General features: G+C 40.3%; 1 protein-coding gene across 13 annotated transcripts in view; it reads left to right on the forward strand.

The window, feature by feature from the left end:
* Positions 1-15,062, forward strand: part of PTPRT (protein tyrosine phosphatase receptor type T) — a 645,628-nt gene that overhangs the window by 227,993 nt on the left and 402,573 nt on the right. For all 13 annotated transcript variants that reach the window (XM_073606476.1, XM_073606478.1, XM_073606484.1 and 10 more), the window contains exons 2-3: positions 4,985-5,110; positions 11,941-12,206. In XM_073606476.1, coding sequence (XP_073462577.1) covers positions 4,985-5,110; positions 11,941-12,206 — 392 coding nt within the window. The remainder of the gene's footprint in view (positions 1-4,984; positions 5,111-11,940; positions 12,207-15,062) is intronic.

Below are 15,062 nucleotides of genomic sequence, written 5' to 3' on the forward strand. Positions count from 1 at the left end.
AAAAGAGATAAAGACAATATACAGCCACAAAGAAATAAGGTAGAATTGAAGAGGAAGAATACTTGCAATTAATGTCTGAGGGTTGATCAGAGTTTGATCGATGAGCTGGGTAATCGGCTCTCAAACTTGGCAGATGTTCCTGCTTGGATGGTAAAAGGAGAACTGACCATTGTCTTGGCATCTTCTCTTTTCTGTCAGATCAAAGAGGTGTTGACAGCGACCAGTGACCAATCGCCTGGTCATCTTGTTTAGGGGTTGGTTGCTGGGAGGTCTCTACATTCATGACCACGTCCCAGGTACCCTTTGTGATACATATTCATGTCTCTGCATCTATAGTGTATACAGACTGCCACTATCCATATTATTGTCCAGCGTGAGATTTCCTATAAAACAAATATAAACAGATGCCAGGTCTCCAATGTCCAGTTTACCTAGGAGGGATAAGGGGTACCAGTGGTTTCCCCATATGATCTGACATAGGGGTGTCTGGACTTGAAATGTTACAAATTATCTGAGGAAACTAAATATGTCCATATTATGGCTGTGCTATTATTAATTTGGAAGTTATGAAACATGCTGAAATTAGAGAATTATACCGACTATTTGAGCTTTATGTGAATGGAGGTATTTACAACCATATCTGTTGGTTCTCTGAATTGAGAGGGTGACAGTTTTACGATAGGCCTGGACATTCTATAGTTATTTTCACAGGCCCAATCCTGGTTCTCTAGGTTGAGATAACAACTCATTTGAAGTGTTTGGAGTAAGCCTATGAATTCCTGAAAATAAGGGAGGAGGGAGGCGGTTCAGATTTTTACTGCAATGTTTAACTGTTTGCCAAGACTGTCATGGCTGCCATAAGGTTCCCCGACAACTTGGCTAGCTACAGCTTTTCATGTGTCCAGTATGTGATATTATTACAAAGATGCTTTTCGGAGTTGATAAACCCCACCATGCTGTTGGTTCACCTACTGACTTGTAGGTCAGAGGGTTGGTTGACTTATACAGTTTTACTGTCCTGCCTTCCAAAAGTTTAGTTACAGGGTGTTTTTGTGACAAGTTATGTCATCCCAGCCTGGCCAATCAAGATGGCCCCGAACTTGAAACTTGGAACAAGATGCTGGAGCTTGCGGACATTGCTTCGCTGTCGGGCAGAGGTGTACTGGAGGGGTTTAGTTCAACTATAACATTTATTTATGATCTGATCTCTTTAAATTTTTTATCTACAAAAAAAAAAAACATAGAAGGGTGCATACATTCCCTTTAAGGATGTACAATATATATTGCCATGACAAACTATAGTGCAGAATGAAACACTCCACTCATACTTAGCTTTAATTTCCTGCACTGTGTTGAAGCAATCTCGCATTCGGCAGGAGCCCTGTTTTCTGCACATTTGCATGTATGTGGATTATGCGATTTTTCCTTCCTCCATTTAACATAAGACTCTCAGCCTACTCTTCCCGGCGCGGTGTGCATTCACTTTATTGCCTCTGTCTGTTTATCACATTTATTTTGCTCATAATTCTTAGCAGTTTGTGAGCTCTGTGGCTTTTTTCGTCAGGTCACTTCCTTTCTCTGCTGAACGTGCAGAAATTTCTCCATGGCCTAATTTCTCTACTTTATCTCAATTTAAGTGGTACTTTTTTAGCAGTAATCTTTCACTCCAAATGTTTTTTTTCCTGTCAGCCTCATTACATGGCTCTGAGCATCTGTTCCAGTGTTGATCTTCTGCATCCTCAGCAACCCCTCACCTAGATTTGGCCATGCATGCAGTGGGGGGGCTTATCAATGTCATACAATGGAAAGAGGGACCTGTCATAAAAAAACAGAGGAAGGTTAAACATTATACACTGTATTTTACTTTCCAACCCACACTAGGAAAAATGGCAGTTGCAGTCTCCTTTTTTTGGGAAATACTTACTCCACATTTTCCACCAAAGGACACAGGGTCAGCAATTTTTTAAAAGGAACCTACAATAATATAAATGAAGTAGCTGGCTGCCATTAGTGAGTTCTTTTAAAGCTGATATCCAAGTAAAATAAACGTGTGAAATGCATACAGTACATGGAGACTGTTTAGTGCTCTTTCAGACGGGGTGGCCAAGGGGCTGGTCATAACAGGTGTGTGAGCCAAGGTTTACCAGTATCACCTGCGAATCTTGACCATTAAGTTTAACAGTGCCACACCACAACCAGGTGCAGTACATGCGATTGCATTGTGGTTGCGCGGACTTAAACCGGGTGATGAGGGGGTGTTATAACGCCTCCTCATTTCTTGTCAAATGTCCTCTGAAAAATGACCTGAAAGTGGAGGGCTTTACAGTCCATGGCAAGTGTGAGGGAGCCTTACTTGCCAAATATTTTTTTTTTTATGTCTATCCAATCCTGAGTTTTACACAGCTTTGGCCCACATCACAGTCCTGTCTATGATTGGACAGTGAAAGGAGAAGCAGTAGACTGATGAGCACAAGAAGTTAGAAAGGATAGAAAATGAAGGAACAAAGAACACAGAAGAGAGATGGGTTTGCTTTAAGAGCATATTAAATAAGGGCATTAGCCAGTGCATCCCATTGGAAATAAATTTTAAAGAGCGAAATAAAAGTCCTGGGTGGTTTAACTCCAATGTAAAAATGCATATAAAAGCAAAGGAGAAGGCCTCCAAAAAATACAAGGCTGAGGGATCATCATCAGCATTCAAACTTTACAAAGAATGCAACAAGAAATGTAAGAGTGCAATTAGAGCGGCTAAGATAGTACACAAAAGACACATAGCAGAGGAGAGCAAAAAAACTCCCAAGAAATTCTTTAAATATATAAACAGTAAAAGAAAGAGGACAGACCATATTTGGCCCCATAAAGAATGAGGAAGGGAATCTGGTTACAAAGGATGGTGAGATAGCAAAGGTATTGAATTTATTCTTCTTCACGAGGGAATCAGGGGGCTTCAGTAACCAAAACTGCAGTGTTTATCATCATGACACGTCACAGGAAGCACCCTCATGGCTAACAAAGGATAGAATTAGAAATAGACTTGAAAAACTTAACATTGATAAGTCACCGGGACCAGATGGCTTGCACCCAAGGGTCCTTAGGGAACTCAGTCAAATAATTGCCAGACCATTGTTCCTAATTTTTACTGACAGTCTACTGACTGAAATGGTACCAGCTGATTGGAGAAAAGCCAATGTAGCACCAATATTTAAAATAAGGCCAAAATACATCCCTGGGAATTACAGACCAGTTAGCCTAACATCAATTGTATGCAAGCTCTTGGAGGGGATGATAAGGGACTATATACAACATTTTAGCAATGACAACTGTATCAGCATTAATCAGCATGGATTCATGAAGAATCGTTCTTGCCAAACCAATCTATTAACCTTCTATGAGGAGGTGAGCTGCCATCTAGATAAAGGAAGGCCCGTAGACATGGTGTATCTGGATTTTGCAAAAGCATTTGACACAGTTCCCCATAAACGTTTACTGTACAAAATAAGGTGCGTTGGCATGGACCATAGGGTGAGTACCTGGATTGAAAACTGGCTATAAGGGCGAGTTCAGAGAGTAGTGATAAATGGGGAGTACTCAGAATGGTCAGGGGTGGAAAGTGGGGTCCCCCAGGGTTCTGTCCTGGGACCAATCCTATTTAATTTGTTCATAAATGACCTGGAGGATGGGGTAAACAGTTCAATCTCTGTATTTGCAGACGATACTAAGCTAAGCAAGGCAATAACTTCAGGATGTGGAAACCTTGGAAGTAGATCTGAACAAATGAATTGGGTGGGCAACTACATGACAAATGAGGTTTAATGTGGAAAAATGTAAAACAATGCATTTGGGTAGCAAAAATCTGAATGCAATCTATTCACTGGGGGGAGAACCTCGGCAGGAATCAAGGATGGAAAAGGATCTGGGGGCCCTAGTAAATGATAGGCTCAGCAATTGCATGCAATGCCAAGCTGCTGCAAACAAAGCAAACAGAATATCGGCATGCAATAAAAAGGGGATTACCTTCAGAGATAAAGCAATAGTTCTCCCACTCTACAAGACTCTGGTCCGGCCGCACCTGGAGTATGCTGTCCAGTTCTGGGTACCAGTCCTCAGGAAGGATGTGCTGGAAATGGAGCGAGTACAGAGAAGGGCAACAAAACGAATAAAGGGACTGGAGGACATTAGTTATGAAGAAAGGTTACGAACACTGAACTTATTCTGTCTGGAGAACAGATGCTTGAGAGGGGATATGATTTAAATTTACAAATACCATACCGATGACCTCACAATAGGGATAAAACTTTTCCGCGAAAGGGAGTTTAATAAGACACGTGGCCACTAAGAGCGGCAAGGATGTGGAATTCCCTTCCACAGGCAGTGGTTTCAGCGGGGAGCATCGATAGTTCAAAAAAACTATTAGATAAACACCTGAACAACCACAACATACAACGATATACAATGTAATACTGACATATAATCACACACATATGTTGGACTTGATGGACTTGTGTCTTTTTTCAACCTCACCTACTATGTAACTATGTAACTATGTTGAAGTGAAATTTCCCCCATAAAACATAGACAACAAAACATCTACGATCAGGAGTTTTCAATCCTTCCCTGCTTTATCCAGCTCCTAATAAGACCTGGTCAGAAATACTGTCTACATAAGGACACATTTGGTTACCTGTTCACAAATGATGAGGGATGTGGCTGTTACTTAGCTCTGCCAGGGCAGAGTGCTGCAGTGTGAGGACAGGAAACTACACTTTCTCAAAAAAGATATGTAAAGACATTTCAAGCCTTGGACAAGCATACATTGGTCACAGATTATAACATCCAGGGATAAATTACTAGAATTAAAGACTCAATTAGGTTTTAAATTACAGAATAAAATGTCTTCTAATTATTTTTTTCAGGTTTTTTTTCCAACTTTTATCTTTGGGTTGCCTTGGAAATCTTTAATGAGCAATCTTATCTTTCTTTGCAGGTGGCTGTACCTTTGAAGAACATTACAACAGCTGTGGGTATAGTGTGGCTCTGGGTACCAATGGATTTACCTGGGAGCAAGTGAACACATGGGAAAAACCTCCACTGGACTCCACTGTGCCTACAGGTAACTTGTGCTTATCAAAGCTCAGCATGCTGCTTATTTGACGTGTAGCCAAAGTATATTTATTGTAGGTTTTGGGTAGAATTTAGAAGGACTGAGAAGGTCTGGAGCTCCTGTCAGGTTTTTATTTCTGTCTATGTTCCCACTGCGGAGATTCACCCTCTTTATTTTTTTTGGTCACAGCTGTCTTTGGAACAGAAAATTTGTGGATATGCTTTATTAAATACATCGGAGGGGTTTTAACCAGTTCCTGCCTTTTGCACACCTAAAAAAAGTTTGGGCTTTAGACATAGTTTGTCATGGGCAGTAATTGTAGTTATTATAGTATATTGATGATAGCCATGTATCTTGGAAGATCATTGAAGGTCTACATGAATGTTGTAATTGCTAAATTTAATTAATACAATAATAGTAATGAAATTAATGACATTTCAATGGATCTGATTAAGTTTTTTCAATCATTTCAAAATAAGAATTACGATTTTTAGAAAGAACTAAGAATTAAGCATTTTCTATGATCCATACACTTGTTTGGAGACATTCATACTAATAATAATTATACAATTCCTTCTCACTTTCACCACATCAAATACAACCTGGAAGCTCCCAAGTTGCCTTAGACATGTTATTGTCATACCCAACCTTAATTTCTGAATATCTAATGTGGTTATTATGGTCTTCACGCTTATATCCATCAACTCTACAACTGTTCTAAATATTATTTAATTATCAAAACCCTAAGGTCAACACAATTTTTCTTGGGATTTTGTGCTCAGGTGGTAATATATTTCCCCTACCCTGTTTTCCCTAGCCCAGTTTTTGTTATAGGCCATGTTGGCCAATAATGTTTGCCAGATTTTAGAATACATACTGATCCCCCTTCTTACCCCTACTTTTTTCACGTTTTTTTTTTTCTTGTCTTTTACCCTCTTCCAAATGTCCCCCATCCTCAACCCAGGCCAGACATACTTCTACTTTCACTGTCTTTCCTACCCTAACCAAAGCAATCAATTGGTTATAATATAACAAAATCCATTTCCATTGGCTAAGGCTTCATGTACACTGCTGCTGGTAAACGGACGTTTAGGAGCAGTTGGGCGTTTTTTTTTGCTGCCCCTGAATTCTCCTCTATGTTATCTTAACAGTACCTGTACATAGGGTCGGTTATAGTAGTTTCTAGGCAGTTGAGTTTAGAAGCATTTTTTGGAAAGCGAGAAAATGCATTCAGGATGGATGTTCAGAGAGATTTGAAACACCAAATGCCTACAACAGCTTGTAAACGCGTGTAAACGTGGTAACTCGCCATGTTACGTTTACAGGCATTTTAAATTTTTTACTATTTGAAAAAAAAAAAAGCTTTGAAGCGCAAATGCGGCTAAATGCGGCATGCAAACACGGCAAAACAGGCGTTTTTTAAACGTCGTTTACTGTCTGTCAAGTTAGATCATTCAGGGGAGGTTGTAAAACATCCCATGTACATTAAGCCTTACTGGCTTTAATTTTTGCATTTATTGTGTTAATATCACTTGAAAAAAAAAAACTATCTCTGAATCTATTTGGCTTCACCTTAATGTTCCTAAAATGGCTACACGAAGGCATTAATTTAAATAGATGATGGCCAGGATCAGAAAAATCATTCTCTCTTCTCTCTGCTCTGCAGAGGCAATGGGACTGATAAATTATAGCTAAAAAAAGAAATTTGCAGCCCACAATCTTCTGTGCCGTATGGACAACCCTCTGAGGAGCACCCTTATCAACCATTGAGCAGCTGGAGTACCACACTGAAATACAGTACCCCAGTACACTGTCGATGGTTGACTGATAGAAGATCTCCAGTAATTTATTCTCCTGGCTGCTTTTCCTGAGTAATCTCAGAAAATGTAAGCCTTGCAGTGTTTTTTTTTTTTTTTTAAATAACTGCCCTCATATTTGTTGACCATGAAATATTTTCAGAAATATAAATGCCAAGGAACTTAAAAGCAAAAACCCTCTCCACACATTCATCGTTTAAAACAAGTGGGGCCAAGGCAGCCTTATTTTTCCTAAAATCTACAATAAGTTCTTTCATCTTCCTAGTATTCAGGATCAAATTGTTTTCTGCACGCCACAAAACTATCACATTAACCTCTTCTCTACAAGGCTCTATATATGTATATATACACATTTTCACCTGAAAAAAGGGTCAAAGTTTTTCACTACCTATGATCTTTACATATTGATCTTGCCTGCCTCAAAGAAATACACTTAGCATCATCCATTTCCCAGAAGTCTACCAATCAAACACTAATATGCTATCACAAAACAGAGGGGTTTTTACAGCTTTGAATAAAAAAAATATTTCATTCATGTACCATAAACAAAGTAGTAAGGATTTATTTAGATAATATTTATACACAAGTAGGAGGGGCAATAAAATATTCAGGTAAAAAGCAATGGTTGTCATATGGGACCTATCAAGGTGCTAGTTTCTTGGCTCATGGCCATCCTATGGCTTTACAAGTGGAGTTCCAACTCTAAGCCATCCATACATGGATCGAAATTCTGCCGGATCAGCAGAGACCCTCCAAATTTTGATCCATATATTGGCACCATGGTTGTACAGAAGTCAGTCGGTGCCACCGGCTATATGTGGCTATAGCCAGAAACACTGATTATTGGGTTTCAATGGTGGGGAAGGCTCAGAACACAATAGTACAATGGGGCAATTCCCCCGTCAACCTCGAATGTGTGGATGGGGGAATCGGCATATTTTGTTATTGTTCAACGAAATGCATGATCTCCCTTAGAGTCATTGACTCACTAAGCAATAAAACAATGGGGAGAACATGAAAACCTAGAGACTAGCAACATGGAAAATACATCACCAGTAGCATCCCATATAGTTCTGTCTTGCTATGTCTTCATTTAAAGGTAGGTCTAGGTAGGTCTTGATTTTAAGCTAAATTTCAGGCAATCAGGTAAATACCTATAAAGGGATTTTTATTTCTGTCCATCCATACTTGAGATTTACACAATCTTGCCAAACAGCATAGTCAGTAACTTGACTGATTGGCTTCCATGTCCCATGTCGGACTACTGCTGTGTAGGGCATTTTACAAGGCTAATCCCAACCACATTTAGGATCTTACCCTTTTGCTAAAAATGAATCTCATTACTTGTAATCAACTGAATTAATTAATTTATTATTATTAATTCATACATTTTACATCTGCCTGAAGACTAGCTTTAAAGAGGTACATCAGGATGCAAGGGGTACTTGGTAAATATTAGCATTTGTAAAATAATTACACTTTTAATTACATTTTAAATTGTTTTAAATATTAAAACCTTAAAGCATAACTAAACCCAAGAACAAATTTAATATGTTGCAGCTCATCAGTCCTAACATATGGATGGTTACATTAGTTTTCTTTTTTTCAAGCTAAAAACTTTTTCGGTAAGTAAGAAAATTATTGTTGATTTTAGTCAACTTTAAAAGTTAGAGAGCTGCACTAAATACAGAAAAATTGTATCTGTCCTTTGTAAACTACTAATGCCATCAGCCACAATGGAAATAGTCCAGCCTGGGTGACAGCAACCATGACTACCTCCATAGATAAGATTGAGTAAGCATAGACACCCAGAGAATAGAAGTTTTATTTGCAGGATCACTAGGAGACAATAAAGAGAAAAAAAGACTAAAAAAGAAAACAAATGCATCCATTACCTCTAAGGACTGGTAAGCTGCAATATGTTACATAATTGTTTTGGGTTTAGAAATGCTTTAACCACTTGCTTACTGGGCACTTAAACCCCCTCCTGTCCAGACCAATTTTCAGCTTTTAGCGCTGACGCACTTTGAATGACAATTGCGCGGTCATACAATACTCTACCCAAATGATTTTTTCATCTTTTTTTTCCCCACAAATAGAGCTTTCTTTTGGTGGTATTTTTATCACCTCTGCGGTTTTTATTTTTTGTTAAAAATTTTTTAAAAGACCTAATTTAAAAAAAAAATACCGGTATATTTTTTTTTATATTTTGTTATTAAATTTTGCAAACAGGTAATTTTTCTCCTTCATTGATGTACGCTGATGAGGCGGCATTGATGGGCACTGATAGGTGCAGTGATGGGCACTGATGGGTGGCAGTGATGGGCACTGATGGGTGGCAATAATGGGCACTGATCGGCACTGGTTGGTTACACTGATAGGCAGCACTGCTAGGTGGCACTGATTGGCACCACTGGTGGGCATTGATAGGTGGAACTTGTGGGCATTGATAGGTGGCACTGGTGGGCACTGGCAGGTGGCAGGTGGCACTGGCAGGGGGTCCTGGTGGGCACAGATGAGGCAGAATTGCCTCTTCGGGACCGATGTCCCTTGCAAATAAGCCGGTGACCGGCTTTTTTTTCTCCTCACGCTGTCAGCGTGAGGAGAAAAAAAAAAAGATTACCGAGCTTTTGTTTACATTACGTGATCAGCTGTCATTGGCTGACAGCTGATCACATTGTAAGGGGCCGGGAACGGCCCCTTACTCTGATCTGTGATCACCCGAGTCTCAGTGACTCGGTGATCACAGCACACAAAGGTCATATGACGGCCTTCCAGAAATTCAGGTCCCCGTGTGGCTGTCATTCGGCTATAGCGCGGACGCCAAGTGGTTAAAGAAAGCCAGCTTTGTTAAAAAGAGGTCAGCAATGATAGCTAGTGTACTGAACTTATAGTAGGGATGGAAAGTATTCAGACCCCCTTAAATTTTTCACTCTTTGTTATATTGCAGCCATTTGCTAAAATCATTTAAGTTATGTTTTTCCTCATTAATGTACACACAGCACCTCATATTGACAGAAAAACACAGAATTTTTGACATTTTTGCAGATTTATTAAAAAAGAAAAACTGAAATATCACATGGTCCTAAGTATTCAGACCCTTTGCTCAGTATTTAGTAGAAGCACCCTTTTGATCTAATACAGCCATGAGTCTTTTTGGGAAAGATGCAACAAGTTTTTCACACCTGGATTTGGGGATCCTCTGCCATTCCTCCTTGCAGATCCTCTCCAGTTCTGTCAAGTTGGATGTTAAATGGTGGACAGTGATTTTTAGGTCTCTCCAGAGATGCTCAATTGGGATTAAGTCAGGGCTCTGGCTGGGCCATTCAAGAACAGTCACAGAGTTGTTGTGAAGCCACTCCTTCATTATTTTAGCTGTGTGCTTAGAGTCATTGTCTTTTGGAAGGTAAACCTTCGGCCCAGTCAGAGGTCCTGAGCACTCTGGAGAAGGTTTTCGTCCAGGATATCCCTGTACTTGGCCGTATTCATCTTTCCCTCGATTGCAACCAGTCTTCCTGTCCCTGCAGCTGAAAAACACCCACACAGCATGATGCTGCCACCACCATGCTTCACTGTTGGGACTGTATTGGACAGGTAATGAGCAGTGGCTAGTTTTCTCCACACATACTGCTTAGAATTAAGGCCAAAAAGTTCTATCTTTGTCTCATCAGACCAAAGAATCTTATTTCTCACCATCTTGGAGTCCTTCAGGTGTTTTTTAGCAATCTCCATGTGGGCTTTCATGTGTCTTGCACTGAGGAAAGGCTTCCATCGGGCCACTCTGCCATAAAGCCCCGACTGGTGGAGGGCTGCAGTGATGGTTGACTTTCTACAACTTTCTCCCATCTCCCGACTGCATCTCTGGAGCTCAGCCACAGTGATCTTTGGGTTCTTCTTTACCTCTCTCACCAAGGCTCTTCTCCAACCGATAGCTCAGTTTGGCCGGATGGCCAGCTCTAGGAAGGGTTCTGGTTGTCCCAAACGTCTTCCATTTAAGGATTATGGAGGCCACTGTGCTCTTTGGAACCTTAAGTGCAGCAGAAATTTTTTTGTAACCTTGGCCAGATCTGTGCCTTGCCACAATTCTGTCTCTGAGCTCTTCAGGCAGTTCCTTTGACCTCATGATTCTCATTTGCTCTGACATGCACTGTGAGCTGTAAGGTCTTATATAGACAGGTGTGTGGCTTTCCTAATCAAGTCCAATAAGTATAATTAAACACAGCTGGACTCAAATGAAGGTGTAGAACCATCTCAAGGATGATCAGAAGAAATGGACAGCACCTGAGTTAAATATATGAGTGTCACAGCAAAGGTCTGAATACTTAGGACCATGTGATATTTCAGTTTTTCTTTTTTAATAAATCTGCAAAAATTTCAACAATTCTGTGTTTTTCTGTCAATATGGGGTGCTGTGTGTACATTAATCAGGAAAAAAAATTAACTGAAATGATTTTAGCAAATGGCTGCAATATAACAAAGAGTGAAAAATTTAAGTGGGTCTGAATACTTTCTGTCCCCACTGTATTCTCTCTGGAGAAGAGACGATTGAGAGGGGATATGATTTCAATATACAAATACCATACTGGGGACCCCACAATAGGGATAAAACTTTTTCGCAGAAGAGAGTTTAACAAGACCCGTGGCCATTCATTAAAATGGGAAGAAAAGAGGTTTAACCTTAAACTACATAGAGGGTTCTTTACTGTAAGAGCAGCAAGGATGTGGAATTCCCTTCCACAGGTGGTGGTCTCAGCGGGGGGCATTGATAGTTTCAAGAAACTATTAGATAAGCACCTGAAAGACCGCAACATACAGGGATATACAATGTAATACTGACATATAATCACACACATAGGTTGGACTTGATGGACTGATGCGTCTTTTTTCAACCTCACCTACTATGTAACTATGTAACTATATGTGTATTTCCTTCAGAAGACCGCAAGCTGTCTTCATCATCATTTTTTTGGTTTTCTCTACTGTTTCTCTCAACTGACACCTTATTTCCAAAATTCCATACAGGATCGTTCATGCTGGTCAACAGCTCAGGGTTTGCCACCGGGCAGAAGGCGCACCTTCTCCTCCCTGTACTTAAGGAGAACGACACTCACTGTATCGACTTCCATTATCACATGTCTGGCCGCATCAGTCCCGGGACTCTGAACGTCTATGTGAAAGTGAATGGTGGACCCCAAGGGAACCCGGTGTGGAATGTATCTGGGGTGGTAACAGAAGGCTGGGTGAAGGCAGAACTGGCAATCAGCACCTTTTGGCCAAATTCTTACCAGGTAAGAGACACAGCAGGCATTGCTCTTAAGGCTGTAGGGAAGGGTGAGTTCCAATCTGTTATCTCCATTGTGCCACAGAGACAGGGGGACCAGGGGGCCTTGACCATTGCAGTGATATAGGAGCCGGCAATTGAGCCAAAGTGTGCAGACATCAGGCATTACTGGAAGTGTTAGATGCAGGAGAGCCTTCAATAATGGAACCACAGTCTAAACACATCTGGCACTCCTGCAAGGGCTGGATGCAGAAGATACTTCAGCATGCTTTTAGAGGGAGTCCCAAGCTGTTATCTCCACTGTGCCAAAGGGGAAGGGGGACCTGAAGGTCTTGACCCTTGTAACCAAACTAATAGTGTGCCTGTAGGGACATAGGCATGGCCAGTGGAACCACAGTCTGCAAACATCTGGCACTCCTGGAAGTGCTAGATGCAGAAGATCCTTCAGCAAGCTTTTAGGGGGAGTTCCAAGCTCTTATCTCCATTGTGCCAAAGGGCAGGGGGACTTGAAGCCATGACCATTGTAACTGAACTTGTAGTGCACCAGTAGTGATGCAGCCAATGGAACCACAGTGTGCAGACATCTGGTGCTTCTGCAAGTTTTCAGTGCAGAAGATCATTCAGCAAGCTTTTAGAGCCCTTAATTCTTTTTTTCTGCAGTTTTTAAATTGTCACTTTAAAGACTCCTAGTTATGGAGGGGTTAATAGGGTTCACCTAATACGAAGATAGCTTGAAAAAAAGTAAAAAAAATTGATTGAATGAAGAGCCTTGTTTCATCAGGGAGATATAATGTCTCTCGTAGCCTCGGAAGATATAAGCAGATACCACGGTGACATTTTCTGATGGGTTGTGTAATTTGCTCTTTTACACATATGCTCGGCTCTGGCATTTGCACAGCACTATATCACATGGGCTCTGCTCCTGACAAGAACACCAACGTAATTACTGTTGCACATGAAGTGATCTACCTATTTCCTATTGACTTTTAGCAAATGGGGATGTTCTTTTCTATTATACATTTCATGACACACAAACTAATGAACCCGCTGTATTAAAGTACAACTCTTCTTTGAAGGAAGAAAAAAACAATCCCCTCAACATCAAATATACGCAGTGCAACGATTCTAGAAAACATATTTTCATATTCTTACCTACTTCTGCTCTGGAAGTAATGGAATAGACCAATGCAGTAATTTACATAGGAGGTTAAGGGGAAGGGGCTGTAACAACAAAAAAAATTGGATCCTTGGCATCCCTGTAGCTTTGGAAGCAGTGGACTCTCTCTATAGAGGTCCAACACACTTGCTGAGCACTGTTTGTAATGTGAAACGCGTCAGTTCCCCTGCACGTTCTGCTGAGGCATGTATTTCTGTTGATTTTTATTTAATAAAGGCGAAAATTATTTTGAGTGCGGCTGTCCAGGACTTTTCTCAAAACTTCATCGCTGAAGTGGTTTTAATCAAAACAGTTTACGTCCGAAAATACAACACAAATACATGACATTACTTCCCGAATTTTTATTCTGTTGTACGAATATTTTCATACTTTAGTAACCTATTCATTTCCGATATGGACACTAGCATCCCAAAAAAAAAAAAAACCTGAATGATCCTTCTACTGATAATCTCATCATGTGTACTAGTCTTAAGACTTTGCACTCTTTGTTTTAGATAACCATGAATGCATTTAACTGATTTAATTTAACTGATTATTTTGTTACTTTACTACTAAAACAGATCCACTGTTAATTTCACCTTCACGTAATATAAATGCAACGCTTAGCCGTGGCAGCTTTTATATTTCTCTCAAGGAGGAGCATGAGTTATTTTGACAACCTTTTGCAAAAAAGTTATCAATTTTGCATTAGATGATAGTTTTACATTGCTGACTATCTATACAAAATTTTCATCCATGACATACATTTGGCTTTGTTTTTGAACAAAGCCACGTGACCACCTTATCAGCACTAAATAGCACTTTGTCTTATTTTCCTTAATAGCTTTATTTGTCCAGTCATGCTGCGTACACAAGAGCGGACTTTCCGGCGGACTAGGTCCGAGGGGATTAGTCCAGCGGACAATCCGATAGTGTATGGGCTAGTCCGATAGCTTTTCGGGATAAAAATCCGACGGACCTAGAAATAGAACATGTTTCAAATCTGTCCGACGGACTCAAAGTCTAAAATTGGGAAAACCGTTCGCCTGTGTGCTGGTCCGATGGACTAAATACGACGCAAGGGAAGCTATTGGCTACTAGCTTATTGAACTTCCTTTTTTAGTCCCGTTTACGTCATCACATTCAAACCGAACGGACTTATGAACGGACTTAGTCCTATCGTGTGTGGCCAAGTCCGTTGGTTCGGAAAGACCGTCGGACCTAGTCAGAAAGTCCGTCGGAAAGACCGCTTGTGTGTACACAGCATCAGTGTTCTTGATGTTCAACTCAAAAGAAAATAATAATAAAAAAGGGACTGCCTTCTAAACCCCAAAAAGTTGCCTTTTCATTGACTCCAGTGCTTCTCAACAAAATGGAGACTTTTTCTGAAATATCCCAATTTTTCTTAAACATTCTGGCATAGAAAGAGCTCTTAATTTCGCTCATCTCTGCTCAAGAAGGCAAAGACAACCAGACAATTAAAGTCGAACTCCAATTTTGATCTGCATTGCATATTTACATTGATCCAGCTTCCCACAAAATATGTATGCATACCTCCCAACTTTCTGAGATGGGAATGAGGGACACCTATCAGCAAAAGTATACAGGCATAGGGCACACCCCTTGCCACACCCTCTTAAAGGAGAATTGTACAAAAAAATAAGATTGGTTAAACCCACAATTTTTTTTTTTACCACTACTATTCCT

Source organism: Aquarana catesbeiana, linkage group LG12, assembly GCF_042186555.1.
Source record: "Aquarana catesbeiana isolate 2022-GZ linkage group LG12, ASM4218655v1, whole genome shotgun sequence".
Classification (NCBI taxonomy): domain Eukaryota; kingdom Metazoa; phylum Chordata; class Amphibia; order Anura; family Ranidae; genus Aquarana; species Aquarana catesbeiana.